Source organism: Pelmatolapia mariae, linkage group LG15 (assembly GCF_036321145.2).
Source record: "Pelmatolapia mariae isolate MD_Pm_ZW linkage group LG15, Pm_UMD_F_2, whole genome shotgun sequence".
NCBI lineage: Eukaryota > Metazoa > Chordata > Actinopteri > Cichliformes > Cichlidae > Pelmatolapia > Pelmatolapia mariae.
The window spans coordinates 9,547,828-9,571,768 of record NC_086240.1 but is presented as its reverse complement, the minus strand read 5'-3'; the positions used below and the strand labels follow the sequence as shown (position 1 = coordinate 9,571,768).

At 41.7% G+C, this 23,941-nt stretch overlaps 1 protein-coding gene across 3 annotated transcripts; it reads left to right on the top strand.

Moving 5' to 3' along the window:
• Positions 1–1,470: 1,470 nt before the first annotated feature.
• On the top strand, positions 1,471–23,545 carry LOC134643112 (uncharacterized). Of its 3 annotated transcripts, none has more exons than XM_063495348.1 (8): positions 1,471–1,614; positions 1,717–1,797; positions 2,975–3,095; positions 3,180–3,281; positions 7,117–7,257; positions 18,757–18,930; positions 19,665–19,711; positions 19,860–23,545. In XM_063495348.1, the coding sequence occupies exons 3-8, from the start codon at positions 3,007–3,009 to the stop codon at positions 20,399–20,401; spliced, it is 1,095 nt and encodes a 364-aa protein (XP_063351418.1). In that variant the 5' UTR covers positions 1,471–1,614; positions 1,717–1,797; positions 2,975–3,006; the 3' UTR covers positions 20,402–23,545. The 3 variants fall into 3 exon arrangements, with proteins under 3 accessions (XP_063351418.1, XP_063351416.1, XP_063351415.1); XM_063495346.1 differs by having other exon boundaries at positions 1,696–1,797; XM_063495345.1 differs by lacking the exon at positions 1,717–1,797.
• Positions 23,546–23,941: the final 396 nt, after the last annotated feature.

Below are 23,941 nucleotides of genomic sequence, written 5' to 3'. Positions count from 1 at the left end.
TGGTCTTAAAACGAGTTCGTGGGACAACAGCCTTGGATTAGATGATCTCAGGCTGCGAAGTGAGCGTGGGGTTATAAAATATCAGAAATGTAGGCATCGCAATTCAAAGCTTTAAAAGTCAGTACCAAGATTTTAAAATGAATTCTAAAATGTACTGGAAACCAGTGCAATGAACATAACACTGGTGTAATGTGCTCTCTTTTGTGTGTCTTAGTTAAAAGTCTTGCATTATGAACCTGGCTGTCGCTCTGTACACACACACACACACACACACACACACACACACACACACACACACACACACACACACACACACACAACAGGAGTTATAAGGTTAATGGGCATCCAGTCAGTTAGCTAGTTAGTACCTTGGGTTCAATATCAGCACATATGACAAAATAAGCAGCTTCTCTCATTACATTTCAAACAGGACAGTGGTAACAACAGCAGCTACGGACAATGTTAAGTTTTAGATTTTAAATAGGCTGTATAAATGTCAATGGGAGCAACAGGACGGTCAAATATCACTGATTTTACTACAGAGCAGGACGGATTGTAGGGAAGCAAACATAGGTTTCCAACACTGCAGGTTACCTGGGTGTAAGGTTTTTCAGCTAAAAAGAAACATGGCCTGACTCCTACCTAACCACACAACTATATATACATACCTAACTATATAACTATATATACATACCTAACTATATAACTATATATACATACCTAACTATATAACTATATATACATACCTAACTATATAACTATATATACATACCTAACTATATAACTATATATACATACCTAACTATATAACTATATATACATACCTAACTATATAACTATATATACATACCTAACTATAGAAAGAGCAACTGAAGGTTAAGCCAGGCACTTCCACCTCCGCTCCGCTGCGTCTCAGCCACTATCGCTCTGGCAGCAGCGGAGAGCCGGAGATGGAACAAACCATTTTGGGAGGGGGGGGGTTATCTATACTTTTGTTGTAAAAATGTTCCATCTCAATTACGTACTGTATGATTTCTATATTTTTAGTAGTGTATCCCACAAACAGCAAATATTGTCAAAAAAAGTACGAAATCTTTGGGGGTGCTTTGATTCATGGGCTAAAATGCTGCTCTCAGGTTAAATGTCTGACTGTCAGCAGAGAACTCTGAGGATGTTTGGATGAATGTGGAGCTGAAACAAAGTGTTTACAGATGTTTGTTTCAAACAGGAAAATGAGCAGAAATTAATCAGCTCTGAACAAACAGCCGCTTGTCAGTATTATTATGGTCTGTGCAGACTAACATGTGCTGTTCATTCACTCAAACTAATCTATTCTGTGTTTTTCTACGTTCAACAGAAAATGTGCTGCGTTCACTGACTCCATCCTCTCTGTTACTGACGCAGTTTACTGCTGAGGAAAAGCGGGGGGGGGGGGGGGGAGGGGGCAACGTAACAAAAGCGGAGTGAAACGGAGCGCTGTGATTGGTCAGAATGTTTGTGGCTGTGGGATTGTGGACCCTCTGTCCCACAAGCCCCTCCCTGGTTTTTCCTTCCCGAAGTTTTTCTCTCCTGAACTTTGACGCTGATCGTCTCCGTGTGAAGCTCCGTGTTAAGGTGACGTTAGCAGTGTGTAATGTTTCCTGGCTAACATCAGCTGTGTGCAGCTTAGTTCAGCACAAATCTGCCGCTCCATAGTTCACGGTAACGGACTCACAGCTGGACCGAGAGGCTGACCCGCCCTGAGCTCTGAGTGAGGCCGCTGTACGTGACGTGGAAACATGTTTCTGCCGAAAAAAAGTAAACATGCTGTGAATATTTGCTCTGTCGTTTCTTTCTCTGCTCGCTCTGCTGTCGCTTTGATTTTAAGAGAACACAAAGTTTTCCGTTAGTCTCTGTGTTTCAGACTCTGAGTGTTTGTGTAGGAATCTGGACTTAAATGTAAAGTTAAAGTAAAGCTGTTTGTCATCGTGTGTCTGGGATGACGTCACATCAGAAACAGAGGGTTTGGAATCAACCTGAATAATTAGGAACAGAAACACACCAGAGTCATTACGTCACTGAGAACAGCGAGAAACTCCCTCCTGCAGCTGCGCACTCTGACGTCACCGCTGCACAGCCTCTCTCTGCTCTCAGTGCACACAGGTGACAGTCAGTAACCATGGATACAGGTGACAGGGAGGGTTTCTCTTGGATGAAGAGTCCCAATAAAAGATCTCAGCTCATTAACAGACAAACTGGTCTCTAGAGTAACTCGACTGGGTACCATATGATCCACACATTTACACAGGTGTGCAGTGATTTGTGTGTTTCATCTGAGGACTCACAAGTGTGTGCTGCAATCCACACATCCCAACCTGAATAGATCCTCATCATTTACACTCAGTTTATTAAGTTCAGCTTCACCAATCAAAAACCTTCCTGTGCACAAATATCTAAAACATCTGGCTCCATCACACGTGCAGTTTTGAGACAAATATCGCTGTCAGCTTCATGCAGCTTTCCACAAACTGAGCTACGTTTTGTTTTACAAATAAACAGATTTATCAACATTTTCATTTTTTTCCTTAAGATTATTTCTGTGGCTTAAAAACAAATGAACTGTAACAATGATGAAGAACTCAGTTCTGTCATTGCTTATATCAGCATCATCCTGTGACTCCAAGCTTTTCACTCTTTAATGTTTTATTTACATTCTGAGCAGCATTAACATGAGTTAGCTTAGCTAGCAGAGCAGCTAGCAGTCAGAGCATGAACTCTGTAAGCAGTCAGCTCGGTCCTGGACATTGTTACTGACATAAAGCTGCAGCCATGTTTGACCTTTGTAGGACTACAGTAATGGAGGATTTGGAGGCTGAACTCAGCACTGTGAACTGATGAAAGCTGTGTCTCAGATGGATGTTAGTCCAACACATCAGACACGACCTCTGCAGCTCTCAGTCGATGTGCACATGAATGATTTGTGTTTCCTCTGCAGGTAGAAAGTGTGTGTGAGCTGATGTGAGCAGCATGGGTGGCAGTGAGAGCAAACAGGATGGAGACCCTCACTCTAAAAGCACTCTGTGTGGGGAACATGAGAGCCAGACCAAAGTTCAGAGGTGAGATGACCATCTCTAACTGTCCATGACTCTTCTCCATGTCACAGCTCAGCACTCACATCACTGCTCCATCATTATTCACAGGAACCAGCCTGGACCTCCACCCAGCTCTGTGTCCTGTAAGAGTGACCGGTCTAAAGATGCCATCACTAACTTTAAAGTCCAGCCTGTGTCTGCTGCAGAGAGGTGAGCTGTTAGTAACATGAACTCTTTGATGTTGTTGGATATAAACTGGAGTGCAAACAAGTAATTCCCTTTAATCCCATTTAAACTGTTTCTTAAAAACGTGCCTTTGGTTTCTGAAAAACTGAAAATCCACTTTAGCAACCAGGAAATTAAACATGTAAAGGATCCCGCAAATGAGCGATAGAAATCCGATCGGTGCCCATGTAATCACAAAAATGTGCTGGCATGATGTTGGGGGAGCACAGGTGTGAGCAACCTTTTTTTGCCAATGCCAACGTTGACTCCGCCCCCACCACGATGCCGCCCTGATGTCGCCTGTATCAAAACCCACCACTGTACACAGGAGAGGAAACAGAACCATGATTAACACTAAATCAAAGAATATTAATGAACCCGGGAAACACATAAACACTGGGTCACAGGACCATAACACTTACTGTCTGTGTAACACATTTTTGGGGCGCTCTTATTTCACATCACTACGAGCCGTCAAACATCTCAGCCTCAATAGAAACACATGAAATGCTTCTGTTCCTTTATTTATAACCAGGAGATGTCGCATAAATACAGACGACGTATGCCAAAGTCGCAGGTTAAAAGTGGAACAGGGATTTATTTTGCAGGTAATTTCAAATGCAGCATTTTTATCAGCTCAAAAACTTCAGCTGACAAACTAACAGACAGAAAGAAAGAGAGCTGAAGAAAGATGAGGACAGGGATAAGAGAGCTTACATTTAAAGGACAGACTGCTCATTAGTGTTGGATAAACTGTAAATGTAAATCTCACACATGTTCTTAAATCAGATATCGGGTCTGTACATGTGACATTATGTTTTTTCATATTGTGAAACATGCTGCAAAAAACTGAGTCAGACGAACTGTGTTTGATTCAAGCTGAAAACAATCAGAATTAAAAGTTTGTTCACATCTACTGATATTTATTATATTAATGTTCAGTTCATTTTTATTTCAAACATGTGCATTCACAATCATTACAAAAAGCAGGAACTCCAGCAACACTTGAAGAAAGAAGAACAATGTTAGGTTTTGTATTGTTGATTGTCATATATGCTTAGAGTTTTATAATTAGTTGTAGATTAATAGAGGTTTGATCCTTAGTAGTCTGCAGACACACGTTGTGTGCATCCAGAGCACTCTGGCTTTCACACCCAGAGCATGGGAGAGGCCGTGCCTTGTCTTATTGTTTTATGGTATAGGAGGACACCTGCTCTGTATCTGGTTAAGCATAAGAGCCTTTTGTTTAGATGGACCGCTAGACTCCTGGCACCAGCTTTGGGGAGTCTTCCTGGGGTCACATCTTGACCCCACACATTTCAAACAGGACAGTGGTAACAACAGCAGCTACGGACAATGTTAAGTTTTAGATTTTAAATAGGCTGCATAAATGTCAATGGGAGTAACAGGACGGTCAAATATCACTGATTTTACTACAGAGCAGGACGGATTGTAGGGTAGCAAACGTAGTCGGGAAACACGTTTCCAACACTGCAGGTTACCTGGTGTAAGGTTTTTCAGCTAAAAAGAAACATGGCCTGACTCGTGACAGATGCACACACACGCACACACACACACGCACACACACACACACACACACACACACACACACACACACACACACACACACACACACACACAGGGTATTCTGTGTTCACATGTATACCTATATGAAACGTCATATGTTCATGAACCTATGTATGTTCATGTAACCACAATAAAAGGAGTGCTATGGGGAACCTGGCTGAGAGTCTGACGGAGGTCAAGTGGGTGGAACGACACTTGGCTCCAGGCAGGCCTCCTCATGCATGAGTAACACAAAGAACGTTACCTACTTGTGTCTTGCTTTGCTGTGTAATTACATTGCCTTCAACGTTCCAGCGAATGGGTTCAAGCTACGAACCTATCAAACAGCTTTAATAATTGACCAACGAGTTTCAGCTTGTGGCCTTCATCAGGGTCGTTCACAATCATTACAAAATATAATTCAATTCTTTTGTTTGAAAAGGAGTAGGCAGAAGTATACACTTATTATTCCCTACCCCCTCAAACTGTACCTCTCACTGATTTAATTTTCTTTGTAGCACAAAGTTCAGTGAGCTTTGAACCAAAACAGGTGGTAGAAACGAGTTACTTTTACTTTCTTACTTTGAGCACAAACAGCACAAATCTGTTCAAGATTCTGATCATTTTCTCTTTCAAGACCCTTCCTGTGTGCACAAATGTATAAAACTAAGCAACAAGAAAATGATCTGAGTCAGGACAGTATGGGAACAATGATCAGTAGGGCTGTGCGATATGACCACAATCTCATATCCCGATATAAGACATCTATCGTCGATAACGATATAAATCACAAAAATGTTACATTTCCTGTAAATTCTGTGAATCTCGGGCAGCTCGACTTGCGTGAAGTGTTTCCAGCTGGGCGTCGCGTACCTGGAGTCGAGTGTTTTAACTGATGCATGGAACTATACATTTTTAGACATAAGTTGTAACGGCCGCCGTTTTCTTTGTGAGTATTTATTACACAGCGTGCTGCGGGGAAAAGCCTGTTCTAACGTTTGAGTCTAAGGTTTATTTTTTAGCACCTGACAGCTCTTTTTTGCTTCTCATCCGTAAACACTCTGCATCTTTCACGTGATTCAGTTTATTTTGAAAAGTCTCAACAGGATCTTGAGCTTTATTGTGAAAGGTTTATGTGGAAAATAAACAAGCGGACACGCCGTGGTTTTACCGTCGCTGTTGCTAACGAAAACGCATAAAAACAGGCGCTTGTCCGTCCGTAGTGTGGTTATATTAAATATAAGAGAAAGAGAGAACTTTAAGAAATTAATATAGCCGCTACAGTGACCATCAACATGATGAAAAAATATTGCCGTAAACAGTTTATTTTGCGACACCACGAAACAAACGATAGCGTAAAATGAAACGATAGACGTTTTCATATCGTCATCCGATATATATTGTTATATCGAACAGCCCTAATGATCAGGTCTCCAAAGTGTTTCTACACTGAGAAGCTTCACTGTGGATCTTCTTCATGTGAACATCAGGTGAACTCTTCTGCTGTGGATCAGAGTTTCACACAGTCACAGAAACAAAGTTCTCCAATTCAGCAGAGAAGAGTTTGAGCTGCATGTGAATGAGTCTCTCTGACAGCTGATTGGTGCTGATTACAGCTGTCAGCTGATGTGTTAGTTTCACTCAGGATTAAACATCTTCAATTTAAACTGAGGAGATAAAACAGTCCCAATGTGGATAAAACCATGTGATTCATGCGTCTCCAGGAATAAAGTCAGAGCCTGCAGGAGCTCCAAGTTCATCCTTGTTTCCTGTTTGAATTCAGTGTGTCAGAGGAACAGAAACATGGAGGTGTGTTCATGACAGCGTCTGATTCCTGATGTCAGACAAACTTTAGATTATTGAGCAGAGCTGATGTGGAGCTCAGATCTGAATCAACATGAATGTTACATGTTAAACTAGGACAGTCACAGATATCATGTGTGAACATCATGTGATCCTAAAGTGTCTGAGAGCCCATAAAAGAGCTTTAATTCATCCTGAGGTCAGAGTTTACAGAGAGCTGACTGTATCACACTCAGAGCTGTTCCTAATGTTCTGTCAGTTTCTGCTTGTTGTGTTTTGTTACTGGAAGGTCTTAAATGTCAGAGTCAGCAGGTGAGATCAGGTTTCTGTGATCCCTGATCTGGATCATGTGACCTGGTTTCTAGGTTACATGACAGGTCAGAGGTCAGTGACTGTAACTCAGTTACTCCTGTTAATGTGACTCACTGAGTGTTTGTGGTTTAACTCTCAGACTGACTGAAGTCCACAAGAAGATGATGATGGAGGAAGAGGAGGACAGAGCAGAGTCTGCAGGATCCAGCTGTCCGTCTGTGAGGAGTGACCGGTCCAAAGATCATAATCCAAACTTCAGTGGTGAACCTGGACCAACGAGGTCAGAGAGCTGTGATGACTCCTTTACATGTTTACATGAACAGGCATTATTGTTTCATTCTATTATAGAATCTTACAAGAAAGAGGCAAAATTGTACTCCATCATGCTTTATTAGCTGCTTTGGTGAAAAACCAATCAACAATGCAAAAAAACCCAAACATTGCAAAACAACATACTGGAAAACAGTTATTCATCACTTGCTTGCTTCATACAACACTTGGGCACATATGCGGGACTTTTCGTGGCTGTTTTGATATTGCTCTCCTTCTTAACCGATCAAATCTCGCTGAGGTAGCAGCTGTAACCTCAGTCTGACCCAGGTTGATAGAGGTGCCCAGTCTGGATCGCATTCTAGCATTTTGTAGGCTGGTTTTCCTACAAAACACAACAAACATTAGCCCGCAAAGCCACAGTGAAAAAAGCAGCATAGCACAATGAATTCAATTCAAATCAATATAAGACTTATTTGTAACCTACATCAACAATGATGTTATGATAAATTACGTAACAACTGCAACAGAAGACTTGCCTTTGTGGAAATGCTTGGAGCAGACTAACATGTGAGCTGGAGTGTTCTGGGACGTTATATTTGGTCTTCGAATGGCTGCAATCCAGGCCATCCGTCGGCTCTTTGTTACTTCGGAAACATAACTCGAATAATTTCTCTTCAACGACGTAATCCGATAACAACCGATCTCTTTACCCGTGGCTGTCATGCGACCGGCTATTGCAGTTAATACTTCTTGCCATTCTTTGTGTTTCTTTTTATCGCTGTGTAACTAATTTCAACTGAAAGCCTGCGTGCGCTAGTACCGCTTGCCACTCGTTCCCACAATCCTTTGCAATTTTACCCCTGAATGATGTCACATTTTCAATCTCTATTCAAATAACACAAGAACACTAATAGACCGCTAATCATCTCACAGGCAGCAACACAAAAACAAAGGTTCAAAAGGCAGCAGTACAAAGGCAGAGGCAGGAGGAACAGTCGACACTACGGGTTTCAAACTCGCGGGCCATTTGTGGCCCACATCACCTCTACCTGCGGCCCGAATATTGATGTGAAGATTTTTTTTTTTTTTTAACTACTATACCAAAAACAATTTAATACGACGGCAGAGTGTTACAGGCATGGGCCTTTAAGACTGTAGCCTCATGGGTGGTGTAGTCCTTGCTGCAGGCAGAACGTGTGGGACCGCCCCTCCCGCTGTGTGAGCGTGAGGGAGGGAGAAAAGGGGAAAGGTGCGAGGTGCTACCGAACAGAAACGGGAGATGGAAGCATGTAAATATAATAATAACCACTGCAGCCAAAAAGAGAGCCTGACGAGCCCAGTTGTAAGTAAGCTATTAAGACTCGACTGTACACTGTGTTCCTGTTTTCCTCCGAAACAATAAAGTTCTGCTGGAGCAGCCTTTCAACGCCTCTTTCTGTCTCTTGCTAGCAAAGTTGACCCAGACAGTAAAGCTCGTTCCCGGCTACGAGCCTGACACAGAACCCAAAGTATTAGCCAGAGGTCTCCTTACCACCGTTCGGAGCCGCGGACCTGGCCGAGGTAACAAGAGAGTGCAAACATGTTGAGGGCTGTGTTAGTTCAGTGAGAGATTTATTTGGAAAGAAAACAGTTTTTAACTTGCAGTCGAAAGCTAATGTGCACGCTTATGCCTGCATTTTTATTTTGTTAAATACAAACATAATTATAGCAAAAGTGCTGCCACGTGTCTGGCCAGAAAGAGCTGTTTATTTGGTAGTTCAATGATAAAAACTGCAAACGTTCTTGTTTGCAGTTTTGTCTTGTTACACAATATTTTTAATTAAATAAAACAAACAAAACACTACATTTTAGGAAATATTAGTGGGGGGTTTCGTGTTTGTACTACTTGGACACTAAAGTGGCCTCCAATGAGATGACGGTGCCAGAAGTGGCCCACGGCTCATTTGAGTTTGAGACCCCTGCTCTAGAGAAAGAAAACTAGTCTCACCCTCTCTCCTAGTATGTAGGCTCAGCAAGAGCAATCACACAAAATGACAAAGGTCACAAGAAGATGCCAAGAAAAAATAAACTTAGCAACACGCACAATGCAAACAATTCCTTGTTTATCTCCTAAAAATGTTTGGGAACTGTAATAAAAAGAACCATGTGTCTTCTGCAGACGTTACCAATAAGTTTGATGTGTCACATGGCCCTCTTCCTACTGGAAAAACAAAAGTTGTGTCCAAGATGGCCGACTTCTAAATGGCCACCATGCTCACCACCCATCTTGAGTTTGCCCCCTCACATATACTAATGTGCCACAAACAGGACTTTAATATCACCAACCATTCCCATGTTATTACGGTGTATCCATATAAATGGCCCACCCAGTAGATCAAGAGTATACAACCCCACAGTGATACCATATCAATTTCGAGTCAGTCTGATTTTGCCTTTCAAATTAATAGCACTTTCAAATTGACCACATTTGACTTTCTGTTGGAACGATTTTGAAATGCTCTAAAAAGAAAGATTTATGGTTCCACAGGGTAATTCCACTTTAGATCAACAATAAACAACCACACAGTGTCCAGGGTGAGAAGGGTCAGCTCGGATCACAGCTGACCCTTCTCACCCTGGACACAGTCTGTTTGACCTGCTCCCCTCAGGCAGGAGGCTCCGGTCCATTCGCACCAGAACCTCTCGCCACAAGAACAGTTTCTTCCCCTCTGCTGTTGGACTCATGAACAATAACCATATGACTGTTCCCACCACTAACACATGACCCTACACTGTGTTCACTGCATCATTCCATGTTCGGCACTGATCACCACCTGCACTCATGTACATATCTATCCTCTTAGCACTTTTAATTCTTATTTTATGTCTATTTAAGAGTTATATAACAGTATGTTTGCACTAAGTACCGCAGCAATTTCCTAATGTTGTAAACATTTTGGCAATAAAACCCTTTCTGATTCTGATTCTGATACTATATCGATATCAAGTCAGTCTGATTCTGCCTTCCACAATGACTTACTCATTTAATAATTTCAAAATGCTCTTAAATTGAAATTTGATGTTTCCACAGGATGTTAGATCAATAGTATACAACCCCACAGTGATACCACATCAATATGAAGTCAGGCTGATTTCGTCTTTGTCAAAGTAACAAAATTATCCTGAGCAGCATGTACTGAAAGTTAGAGTCGTGACTCCAGGGCCTGGTTTGAGTCTGCCCAAGACCATTTCCTCTGTGTTATTCTCCTCACTTCTCCCTCCCTTCCTGTCTTCTCTGTCCTATACAGTGAAGACAAAAGGCCTCAAGTTGTGAAAACTCTTCCCCTTCATCATCTTCCAAATCATCTCTCTCATCTAAAATCACCAGTATTCTCTGAGTAGAGAATCTTTTCACAATCTTGAATGATAAGGATCCAAGTGGGTACAGTTTATGTATTTGCTGTGTTCTCCCCAATTTGTAGCTGGGACAGAGTGTGGAAAACTCTCAAAATTCCATCCAGTTTAGAAGAAAAACATTGAGTGAAGTGTTTGTTTCATCATCCTTCACAACTCATCCACCAGGTGTCACAAACTGCAGCAGAACAGTACAAAGCATGTCTTACTGGATGGCTGCAACAACCAGAGTTTTACCTACCTTTGGTATTTCTTGACAGCATGAGTGTAATATTTACTGAACAGAGTCGTCTTCTGTAATCTTTTCAGATTCAGAACACTGTATTTATTTTCAAGGGGCAATTAGCATACTGACCTTGCCAACCGTACATACAATACACAAACATCACATTGGGGAGACAGGTCAGGCCAGGTAGCTGGCCGGTCAGCAGCTCGCTCTGCCAGGTGAAGTAAACAGTCTTCCAGCCGTCCCAGGTGTCCTTGGTTAGGATGGGAAGGAACAGTCTAAACACCATCTGTTATCAGGGTGAGATTTGTTATGTTGCCTTGAGACCACAGCTGGCGCCGGTATGTTAGCCGCATGAAATGATGGTGGTTTTCTTTGGTGCGAACAACTGCATGTCAGTTTCACAGCTGATCTAACAGTCCATCACTCGTCTCTCAATCTCCCGTTGGAGAGCCACGAGCTTCTCCCAGAGGTTATCAAGTCTGAGAACTCACGACTGCCATGAGCTTCTCCAACATCTTATCCGTGCTGCGTTCAATGAGCCCATTTTGAGAAGTCACGACCCGTCCCATTGTTTCAGTCACGGGCAGCCTTGTGGGGTTTTGAACAGCTGATTCCACTTTCTTTAATCTTCAATAAGCCAGGGCCAAGCCAGCTCAGATCAGCAAGAACCCTTTGCTGCAATGGGTTGCTGTAATGAATTTTATAGAGTTTCTGAAGTAAGTGTACTTGGAGATATTTATGTGTTTACTAAAGTACAGGAGCAGGAGGCTGTGTGTAGCATGGAGGAACCCAGACCTCAGCTTTGTCTCCTGGTTTCTGTTGCTGCTGTTACAGTTTCCCCTCATCATTCCTTCATCAGTCTCCTCATTGTTTCATCACTAATAGTGATACAGAAAACATATTCTTACTGTCATTAGATGCTGAAAGGTGTCATTCTACTACAGTGGGGCAAAAAAGTATTTAGTCAGCCACCGATTGTGCAAGTGCCCCCACCTAAAATGATGACAGAGGCCAGTAATTTGCACCAGAGGTACACTTCAACTGTGAGAGACAGAATGTGAAAAAAAAATCCATGAATACACATGGTAGGATTTGTAAAGAATTTATTCGTAAATCAGGGTGGCAAATAAGTATTTGGTCACCTCAAACATGGAAAATCTCTGGCTCCCACAGACCTGTAATCATCAATCATCAGAAAATGGAAGACTTAACTAAACCCTGGACTTAACCAACGGGGGAAACGGCTCTGGGTCAAAACATGGAAACAAATCTGAAGTAAAGTTTTATTGAAGTGAACTGTGGTGGTGCCTGGCAGGGAAAAGAGGAATGTTAAGACTCACTGTAAATATAATTATAAGTATAAAAAGGAACAACTAAAATGATCCAGCTAAAAAAATGAAATCAGTTCTGTTTCAGTTTATGAGCTGTGTTTTTCTTTACAGTTCTAACCTTTTATATTGAAATGAGATGCTCGTTCCTGTTTAGATGACCTGCATAAAACAATACAGAGCACATTGGGCTGAATATGGAAAGAAATCATCACAGTCCAGCTTCACTGAAGTCTCTGATATGAGATGAGAAATGAAGCAGCCAGAGCTTTTTCATGAGTGGAAATCCACTGTGACTGTGAACTGCTGCTACAGCCTCCAGATTAGCCAGCAGCTCGTCCTGCTCAACATTTTCTCACCAACTTTAATGGAAGTGTGATGTTTTCAGCTGGAGTGATGGTCAGGGTGGCCTCCCTCTCCTCTTCTTCTCCTCTTCCTCTTTCATGTGTAAAGCCACTTCTGCTGCTTTCATTCATTTGGAAGTCCTGTAGCTGAGTTTGGGAGAGACTAACAGCCTCGGCAGCAGAGGGGAGAAAGGCTGTAACACCACCACTTTACTCTGTTCTACCTGTCACATCATTTTATCAGGAAACAGATCTATGCTTGTTTTACTATGTTTGGCTTGAAGAGCTAAAATGTAAGAAAGAGTGTGTTGGATAATCCGGCCAGGATGAGGCCAAACTGAAATGGGATTAACTGTCTGTCATATATTTGAGCCTAATTTAAAAACATCCTCCATAAATATTGAGTAATAACTTGACTCTCATACAGCGAGACAAAGGCAACGTTCACACTGCAGGTCTTAATGCTCAATTCACATTTTTTCATCAAATCCATTTTTTTATTGTTTGGTTTTTCACACTACAAATAAAATGTGATAGCAAACACGCTCTAGTGTGAATGGTTTGGCCCGCATGCACAAAAGAAGACGTCACACACAACGCACTTTGTTTATGGAAGTAAAAATGGGGCTACAGAGTTCCAGCTCTGTAGCCCCATTTTGTGTTGTTGCAGCAGTCTATCAATTTCTTCAGAATTGTCCCCCCATATGCTAATCAAGTCCAATACCTCAGTTTCTGTCCATTAACTCACTCCGTCTCCAGTTTTCCCCCGCCATGCTTTCTCGTTTGTCTTTTCCGGCGCTGATAATTGGCATTTGTCTTGTGTCAGTGACATAAATGGTAAATGGCCTGTACTTGTGTAGCACTTAGTCCTTAAGGACCCCAAAGCGCTTCACACTACATCCAGTCATTCACCCATTCACACACACATTCACACACTGGTGATGGCAGTTACATTGTAGCCACAGCCACCCTGGGGCGCACTGACAGAGGCGAGGCTGCCGGACACTGGCAACCTTCAGATTACAAGATGAACTGCCAACTCTTGAGCTGCGATCGCCCACTAAAAGACAGATTTAATGCGGCATGACATTTCACAGAGCAGTCGCTTTCTAAAACGTCAGATATGTATCGGATTCAGTACCACATATGAAAGTGACCTGGGTCGGATTTGACAATATCGGCTTTGTGCTGTTCACACTGTCATACCATGATCGGATATGGGTCGCATAGGGTCAAAAAAGTCGGATTTGATGAGCTTTTGCCTGCAGTGTGAACGTAGCCGAAAATGCCTTTAAACATCAGCTTATCCTGCTGATCCAAGTCCAACACTGAGTTTGTAAAAACATGTGTGTCAATCATGTAGTTTGGTTTGTGAGGAAAATGATTCAATAACTTGCTGCTAATACACAGCATTTCATCATATTTCCTCATAACCCTCTTTTGTCTGACCATTTGATCCCATTTGAATTTCCAATAAAGGATCCACAGAGTTTGGTGACAATAATGACAGTAGATGTTTGTGTGCTGGAAGCAAATGAGTGTGTGATGTTCTTTCAGTGTTGCACTTTGTAGACGCTCCCTGAGCACTGGTCTCACAGCCAGCTGCACATAGAGACCAGTGTTGTTAGTCCAGGTCAGAAGATGACTTGTTGGAATGAAAATGAGCTTGTAGTTTGTCTGCTTTAATCATGTGACTGGAAAAAGGTGTTGGACTTCAAATATGTCCGTTTCTTTCACACTTCACCTTTAAAAGTGAAGCCATGTGGTTCCTGGAAGGAGAAACACGACTTTTTCAAGTCTTTATGATAAATGTACGACTTTAATGTGAAACATTCAGAGTTTTTTCTCTTGTTGTGTTTGTTTGAAGCTGCTTCCTGTTGGCTTCAGCTGTTTGGAGTTTCCATTTTCTAAACTTCTACATTCTGAACACAGAGAGGTTGGTGGTGAGACGAGCACTTCCAGCACTGTAGATGTGTTCCAGCTCAGTGTTGATTGAAATAATGCGGAGAGCATGATTGATTAATGTCACATCTTCTTGAAGTTATAATCCACAGGGAAAACTGTGGCTCTGATATCTAGTCAACCAATCAGGTGTTTACATCATATTCACTGATCTTCAGCCCCACTTTATTATCAGTTTCTCTCTCTTTCACATCTGAATAATCTTCACTTCACATTTCAGTCAGTTCAGGTTTCATTAGCACAGGGGTGTCCAAACCTTTTTCACTGAGGGCCACATACATAAAAATATAGGAGGGGCTGGGCCACTTACTAGAAATGAATCCAAACACCTTTCTCTTTAAACTCTTTGTCAGTCACAGTATATCCAGTACAATCCTCTTTTTCACTGAGTCACACACATTCAGAGATCAGAGTGTCCTGTATGTGCTCTCATTCACTCACACTCACTCTCATATGGCTAAAGTCTGTTTGTACAGAGGCTACTAATGTAACATGAATAGTAACAGCAAAATAATATTCTCATCTCTACACTAATCACACCTTGACTCGTGTGATTAGGTAGAGGATCAACAGGGGGGTTCATGACGCCCTTGGCGGACTCTCCCACAGGGCTTAAATCTGGGACTCTCCACCATTTGACCCCAGAAATAAAGAAGCTTCTTGGATGAGAGGTGAAATGTCTTCAAGAAACTTAAAGAAGTCCAGATGTCTTTTTTCTAAGCTCTTTACATGACTGAGAACCTTCACAGACACCTCATCAGTGGGACTCTCAGAGCTACCAGCCCTTTGCTACAATCACAAAGCTCTTCACTGAAATCAATGATATCAAAGCTGGAATCCAATGAGTCCAAGTCTTCTGCTGATTCAGCATCACATTCACCTTTGGTCCTTGCTCTGCATCCCCACCATGGACTTCATTCCTTTATTCAGCTCATCCTCTGCTTTACTTTTACACCTGATTTTAGCTGCTTTATCTCTCTTTCAACAAGTTTCTGTGCCCCAATCTTTTTCTTCTCTCCCTCATAACAAGACAGCTTCTTCTGACTGAGAACATGTTTGAGTGATTTACTAATCCAGGGCTGCTTATTGGGGAAAATAGTTTCTGTTTTCAAAGTAATCCCCATTTTTCCCAGAAAGAAATGTAAGTAGAAATCAATGATCTAAGTGAGAACATGAACCTTTAAAAAGGCTCTTCTGAGGCTGCTGCCAGTGGTCAAAACCTCCAACAAAGCTCTGTAAGTAAATCTGTGATCATAGCTTTACTTTTTAAATGTTTATTCTACTTAACACAGATCAGGTGGGAACAACTAAAATAAAATATAAAAAACAAACTAAACCAAAGAAGTAATGACTGCTAACATCTGAAAAGTCTAAGTAATCATCAGCACTCACTTTGTTCAATACTGAATACATTGCAGCAGAAATTGTCCACATTTCTGAAATATTTCTGAGTGTAACTGTTACCAAAGTGCCATCTAGATCTGGCCTGTGGTTGTTATCTAAGTGATAATTTTCACTTCTAACAAAATGAATACAAAATAAAGAAATTTGACACATTTTGTTAGAAAACACACTGAACAATTCGTTGTTCTTTTATTGCTGGTCTCTCTTCATTTCTTCTCCTCTGATTCTCTCCACATGTTGCTCTGTATAAGTTCTCAGTTTCCTGACAAAAACTAGATTAAATATTGCAAAATATAATAATATCTTGTTCACACTGTAAACTGGAAACTCTCAGGTGAGATCAAGCATTGTTTTTTTTTTCTTCAACTGACAGATTTAGCAAATTAATAATAAGGCAGCCCTCTAATAAGAGGAGATGTGGAGGTCTTCTGAAGTGCAACATACTCTTATGTTGAAAAGTTCTAAAACAGGAAGCAGTTCCTGGGAACTGCTTCCTGTTTTGTTATTGTGTAAGTAGAAACATGATGGTAAAACAGTGATGAGAGCAGACTTCTTACAGATTCTGAGACTGTAGGTTTCATCACTGTCCAACCAAAATTCACTGAACCAGCAGTAAATGAACAGCTTGTTCAAAATCACTACCCTTTCAGTTTGTTCGTGGCCAAAAGTGGCCACCAACAGATTAGGTCTGTAATTTTTATAAATTTTATTTTTTTTTTGCCATTTTTTCTGCATAAAGCTTTTAACTAACTTCAGTTCTTTTCATAAATATAAAATAGTTATTACTTTTTAAATGTTTAACCCTTTATACACCAGTTTGTTTATCCACTGCACTAGAGGGAAGACAACCTCAAATCTCGCAATTTTGTACAATTGCATTGCTACTGAAATTTATTGTATTATTAATAGTAGAGTCTGGGGCATGTAATTGATTCACATCAACATTGATTATAATGCATTGTTATTTTTGTGCAGGGAGAGCAAAAACATAAAAACTCCCTCTCAGCTTGCTCGTGGCCAACAATGGCCACCCCCTGTTTACATTTACAAAATGCTATAAAATTCATATATATTAAGAACAAATTCCACTTTTTTTGACTTGATTTTTTAGATTAGCATTAGTGCTGTTCATGAAAATCAAAATTTAATTCAAATTCAGAATTTTAACCCTTTAAATACCAGTTACATCACATAATTTTATTGATTTAAATAGGGATAAGAGCATAAAATCCCCATTTTTTTTCTAAATAATACATGCAAACTGATTTATTTTCTAACCATGATGGAGGTTAGATGCGTAGCAATAATTAAAAGTATCAATGAGTTTTATGCATCTTTGTTTTTTTGTGCAGTGACAGAAAAACAAAAAAAACTCCCTCTAAGCTTGTTCGTGGCCAAAAATGGCCACCCCCTGTTTATGTTTACAAAATGCTACAAAATTCATATATATTAAAACATTTTTCTACTTTCATTGGCTTGATTTTTCAAATTAGCACCAGTCCTAGTCATGAAAGCCAAAATATAATTCAAAGTCTGATATTATACCCTTTGAATACCAGTCAGATTATGTATTATTACTACGCCTCCCACCTCTGTTTGTTTGGGTTTGTTTGCTGCCATCAACAGTGTGTAATGCATTTAAGTGATACTTCAGACATGAAGTACTCTGTGATAAAAAACTCAACTTTGCTTCCAGATAACTTTAGTTGTATCAACACTGCCTCCTGGAACAGTTTAAAATGAACATGTCAAAGATCTGTACCTGTCTCCATGTTTCTGTCCCCGCCCCTTTCTTTCTGTCCTGGGTCATGTGAGCGCTGCAGTAGTATTAGGCCCACCCTCAATGCTCTCATTGGCTGAGACGCATAATGACGCCCATTTCAAGCCAGCACTGATCAACATCCCTCCTGTGACCCATGGCTTTATATTCAGAGCCAGTGAGCACTTTCACAATAATCATGATTTTAAAAACTGTGATTAAAATAATTGCTGACGTTAATCAATTAATGAGTTAACGAGATAATAACAGGTTAAGTTGCCCTAATAATTAGACTTTGGTGACAAACTGATGTGATCTCCATGTTTCCTTTGTTGGACTGTGGGCGAGTGTCAGAACTGAATGTACTGAGTAACATGTAGAGTTTAAATATGTGTCAGTTCCAGTTTTAGAGCTCTAAAGTGCAGCTATCATGTTAGGAATATGTTAGGAATAGACAGAAACACTGAGGTCAAATCTTTATTTTACCACTCGCTGCATTCTTGATGTTCATGAATTCAGCAGGTTCATGATGTCTGCAGCATTAATCTCATATTTCCATCTAAAGTGTTGAATTTGACTGTTTGATGTTCTTTATGATCTCTGGCACCAGTTCATCTGTAGGCTGAGCTCAGTCCATCCATTTAGTGAAATGATGTTTAAAGATCTCCTTGTTCTGTGAGCGTGCACAGATCCTGAAGCAGAAAGCCTGGGTTAACAGAGAAATGATCCTCACTGTGATGATGCTCATCATCTCTGACTGGGATTTCACTCTTTTCACATCTGATGCTTTTATATGTCACTACTGCATGTCCTTAACTTTTGTCTTCTCTCTCCTTAGTTTGTGTTTTGTTCTTGTCTCTCTGAGCTCATCTCTTCTCTTTCCCCTCACCCTGCAACCAGTCATGGTAGATGCTCCTCCTGGAGCCTGTTTTCACTGGGAGGATCTTTGTGTCAAAGGGAGTTCTTCTTCCCACCATCACCAAGTGCTGTTCACAGTGGATTGTCTGATGGTTGGGGCTTTCTCTCTAATATTGGAGGCTGTTACCTCACACTGTTAAACAACTTGTGTTGTTTTGTGTGTCTGCAGTCTGTCAGGCTGTCTGATCACAGAGGAAGGCTGTACTTCTCTGGCCTCAGCTCTGAGCTCCAACCCCTCCCATCTGAGAGAGCTGGACCTGAGCTACAATCATCCAGGAGACTCAGGAATGAAGCTGCTGTCGGCTGGACTGAAGGATCCAGGCTGGAGACTGGACACTCTCAGGTATGGAGAGAATGTCTGATAGAGGAGGAAGAGCTGGAAACATTTCCTGTGTCCTTCACTCACTTCCTGTTTGTTTCCTGCAGATGAGACATGAACACATGCAGGAATATTTTCAGGGACAGACACACTAGTCTAGCTGGATAGTACATGGATATTTATGTAGGGGGTCTCCAAGGAGTCTGTTTGCAGGAACATCTAGGTCACAGGTGTACCTGAGATAGATGCCACTGTGTACCTAATAAAGTGTCAGCTAACATTTGGAAATGGAAGCTTAAATAATGACAAACTCTACATTCACAGCTGAATCCACAATAAATTTGTTCTCAAGTGGAGCCCTCAGGTCTGCAGATAAGCAGCTTCTGACCAGAACTAGACGTAAAAACAGAGGTGAGCTTTATCGATGGCTGCAGCCAAACTCTGGAACAGTCGCCCTTCACATCAGGTCGTCACCAACACTCGACATGTTTAAAACCCGGTTGGAAACACATTTGTACTCTGTAGCTTTCAATTCTGACGAGTCTTTATAGTAATTACTGTGTATGTTTCCTATTTTATCTCTACTCTGTGCAGCACTTTGGCTCAAGCTGTTTTTAAATGTGCTGATAAATAAATGTAGATTTCTTTGAATCAAACAGTGGAGCCGAGCTTTGAGCTCAGTGTGTAACAGTGTGTGTGTGAGAGCCATGTAATGTCCATGTGTGCATGCTGACTGCTCTGACCCCTCCTCCTTTCAGGGTGGAGCCTGCTGGAGTCCGATGGTTGAGACCAGGTCTGAGGAAGTGTAAGTGTGTTTTTAATGGGATTCATGAAAACAAAGCAGCACACATTCAACCATCTTCATCATGTCAGGAGTCATCATCAAAGTGTCAATCAATGAACAGATGATGGATCAATAACTGCAGCTGGATTGTGTTTGTTCTCTCCATCAGATTCCTGTCAACTCACAATCGACACAAACACAGTGAACACAAACCTCCAACTGTCTGACAACAACAGGAAGGTGACACATGTGGAGGAGGTTCAGTCATATCCTGATCATCCAGACAGATTTGATGGTTGTCATCAGCTGCTGTGTAGCAATGGTCTGACTGGTCGCTGTTACTGGGAGGTCGAGTGGAGAGGAGACGTTTTTATATCAGTGAGTTACAGAAGCATCAGAAGGAAAGGAGAGAGTGACGACTGTTGGTTTGGATGGAATGATCAGTCCTGGAGTCTGATCTGCTCTGATGATGGTCCTCGTTCTGTCAGGCACAATAACACAGTAACATCCATCTCCTCCTCCTCCTCCTCCTCCTCCTCTGTCTCTAACAGAGCAGCAGTGTATGTGGACTGTCCTGCTGGCACTCTGTCCTTCTACAGAGTCTCCTCTGACACTCTGATCCACCTCCACACCTTCAACACCACATTCACTCAAACTCTTTATCCTGGGTTTAGACTCTGGTCTCCTGGTTCCTCAGTGTCCCTGTGCTGAGTGTAAAGAGTGTCTCCTGTTAGAGAAACACTCTGACTGTTGAACAGTTCAGTCTGTACATGTCTGTCTCTTTCACTCACAAACACGTTTTCACATTCATGGATTCAATCAGTTGATGTTTGAAACTCTTCTAAATGATTCCTTGTAAACTTCTTCAGTCACAAACAAACAGGAAGTGATGTCACATGTGTTCCTGTCCACACAGCAGAATGAGTCTATTGCTGACAGTGATGTACAAACAGAGTGAACATTTCTGAGGCCCAAAATAAACTGAGTAGTTCACTGAATGAACACTGTGAGCTCAGTTCCTTCATCATTAGTATGGATTATATATGTATATGTATTATATTAGTATCATATATATCAGGTGCTGCTGGTTTCAGTCATTGTGCAAATGTGCTGTTTGTAAGGTTGTAAAGCTGCAGTCAGCTGAGACTGAAGAAGTCACCTGATCAGTGAGCAAACGTGAAAACGTCCAGATGAACAGAATCAAGCTTTTGGGATCAGCCAGCAATGCAGCATCATTGTTGTTCAGGTTCAGAGGTTTGCAGGAATGAACTGATGACCAGAAACAGCTGCAGAGTCCAATCAAATACCAGCTGGAGTTCAGCTGCATTTGAAGAAGTCAAAGAAAAGTAAGGATGGCAAAGGGCGATGTTTTCTTCCAAAGAACTGAAAACATGGTCGACGCCTCATTAGAAGAATCATCTGGACATTTGTGAGGAACTCGAACCAAGAAAGCAACACAAGAAAGCAACGTCACACAGATCCAACAGACAGTTTCCATGACTGCAAGTGTTCAGTGGAAAAATGCTCCATTGCATTATTGCATCCTCTCACCACAGGAGGCGCTGTTGGCACCACTGATTGCTGATCATCTCTGATGATCTGATTGATCCTGTGAATAACGGGACTCACTGAACTCTGTGACACAGTGAAGATTACAGAGTTTAACATCTGACTGACGTCACACAGACAGAAGGATGAACCAGTGAGGCACAGAACACAGTTACTGGAGATACTGGATCAGCTCCATGTGAACCTCTGATGGAGAAGCTGCTGACCCAGAGAAACATCAGGACATGACAGGCAGCTGCACTGATCTAACAACATGTAGCAGAGCTGATCTATGTTAGAGGATCTATGACAGCAGCTGAAAGTCCAACACTGGATACCAGCTGAGCCTGTGCTGAGTGTTACAGGAAAAGAAACACTGACACTGGGAGACACAGTGATGCTGACTGGGGCACAGAGCTGAATGATGCAGCATCAGGACACTGTTTCAGTCTGACTGACAGAGAAACCTGTAGCTGCATCTACATGTGAGGCAGAGGCCACACAAGCAGCTTTCTATGTTTCACAGTGACTGAGATCTTCAGTGGGGGTGGACATGCTCCTGTACAGACCTCTGAGGAGAACCAAGGTGCAGTCAAAGAGTCCAGTCTGTCCTCACAGATGTCAACATGTGCTTTCATCAGGTCTGCTGTCAGCTAGCAGGCTCACATCAGAATCACTGTTCCTGAAAAACACAGTCTGTGTGACATCATCAGTCAGCTGATGGTCCCAGATCTGAATGGTTTCTGTCTCTACTGAGGAAGTCAGAGAATCTCACTGAGGTGTGGATCAGGTCTGAGTGAGCTGTGGAGGGACAGCTTTAAACAGTCCACAGGTCTCACGTCCTGCTCAGTCTGGTAGCAGATACCTCGTATTGTTCCAGATGTGCTGACATCACCAGCAGCAGCAGCAGCACAGCTGTGTGATACGATGAATCTCAGTTATTGATCCAACACACAGTAAATACAAAGATCAGGATTTCTGAGAGTAATCATTATGAGTCTGAACACATGATCACTGAATGTTAGTCTCCACAATAATAAGCTAACACAAGCAAACACAGCTTTCAGCTCTTATTTTGAAACTTCTTTAGAGAGCTGTGATGTGAGCGTGCCTGGCTCTGAGGCACTTGGGTCAGCCTCTGTTGTTTAGAAGTGTTACAGACTGTGAGTGACACAGACCTGTCAGTTTCATGTTTGTCTGTAACACAGCTCAGGGCTCCATGCTGAACGCATCCATCCAGTGTTATTGATCCAGCACTAATACCAGCATTGGGATCAATACTACACAATCACATGTGTCCACGTGATGGATTTGACCAGCTTTATTCATTAATGATCAATCAACTTATTTACTGCATCTGAGTCCAGCTTCATTTAAATGATCCAACCATGAAAATGACATCAGTCCTACAGAAGCACTTAATGCTAACAGGAAGTCATTGATTAAGGTGGAATAACACAGAGACACACAACCACTCACAGTTAACCTGACCCCACTAACTGCATGTGTTTGGACTGTGGGAGGAAGCCGGAGTACCGGAGAGGACGCACACAAACACGGGAGAACATGAAGCACTGAAACAAAGATGGTGGATTTGACCTCAGGACCAGGCACGTAATTTCCAGGGGGGTTACGGGGGTCATGACCCCCCAATAATCAGATCCAGCCAATATAATTTCATCATTCCAGTTTATAAAATTATGAAATATCTTGATTTTCTTTAATCATTTCAATTATTGGCACCAAAATATTTCCATGTTTAATCATCTAGTAATGTAACCCCGCCTCCTTCGCCGCATACTTGGTATTACCCAACCAGCTTTCTCTACCAAACCTTCACTGTTTGCTGTGTGTTTGTTAGCGCAGTCGCTGGTGCCAGAGACTGCCAGTGACTTCAGTCTGAGGGTTTGAAGTTTCCATGTCTGTGTGATGTGTGGTGTGAAGGCTGCTGGTTAAACTGGGACTCACTGTTTAAAGCACTGAGTGCTCATAGAGAGATGCTCCATGAGTCCCAGTACAGACTACAAACATGGTGGAAACTTAGCTTTGATATCCACACACTCTGCACGTCTGTGAGTAACTGTGATGAAGATGTGCAGAGATCTGTGTACAAACAGGAGAAAGACTGTAAAGACTCTGTGCTTCTAACAGCCTCTGTTAACATATGTGAGGCTGTTTGTTGTTGTTGCCATGGAGCTTTTCACTGTTTGGGTCAGCAGGTCATGTGATCAGGTTTGTTCTGCTGGACGATGGTTCAGTGTCAGGGTTTGTTTGCATTCATCAATAAATATCTAAATAAATCAAAGACTCCATGTTTGTTCTTTCATCATGTGACCTCTGCTCATCCATCTCTGTGTGTATCAGGATACATTTAGTTCATAATACACAGAAAAATCAGAGTTATTACCTGTAATAAATGTGAAAGATTCCTGCAGTGATAACCAGGCAGGACTGAAACACATCACAGCTGTCACCACGGTAACAGCACCGTCCAACCACAGGTGAGGGGAGGAGCAAAAAGAGGGACTTTCACCATTTTATACTAAAAACATTCAACTAATGTTTCTAATATGAAACAAATAAGCCCACATTAATGTGAGCATTTATTAAATAATAATAATAATGATTTCCTCCTGATCTCATTTCCATAGCAGAGAAAACTGTGGTGTATATTGAGGTGGAGGGTGTGGTCTATGGCTCAGG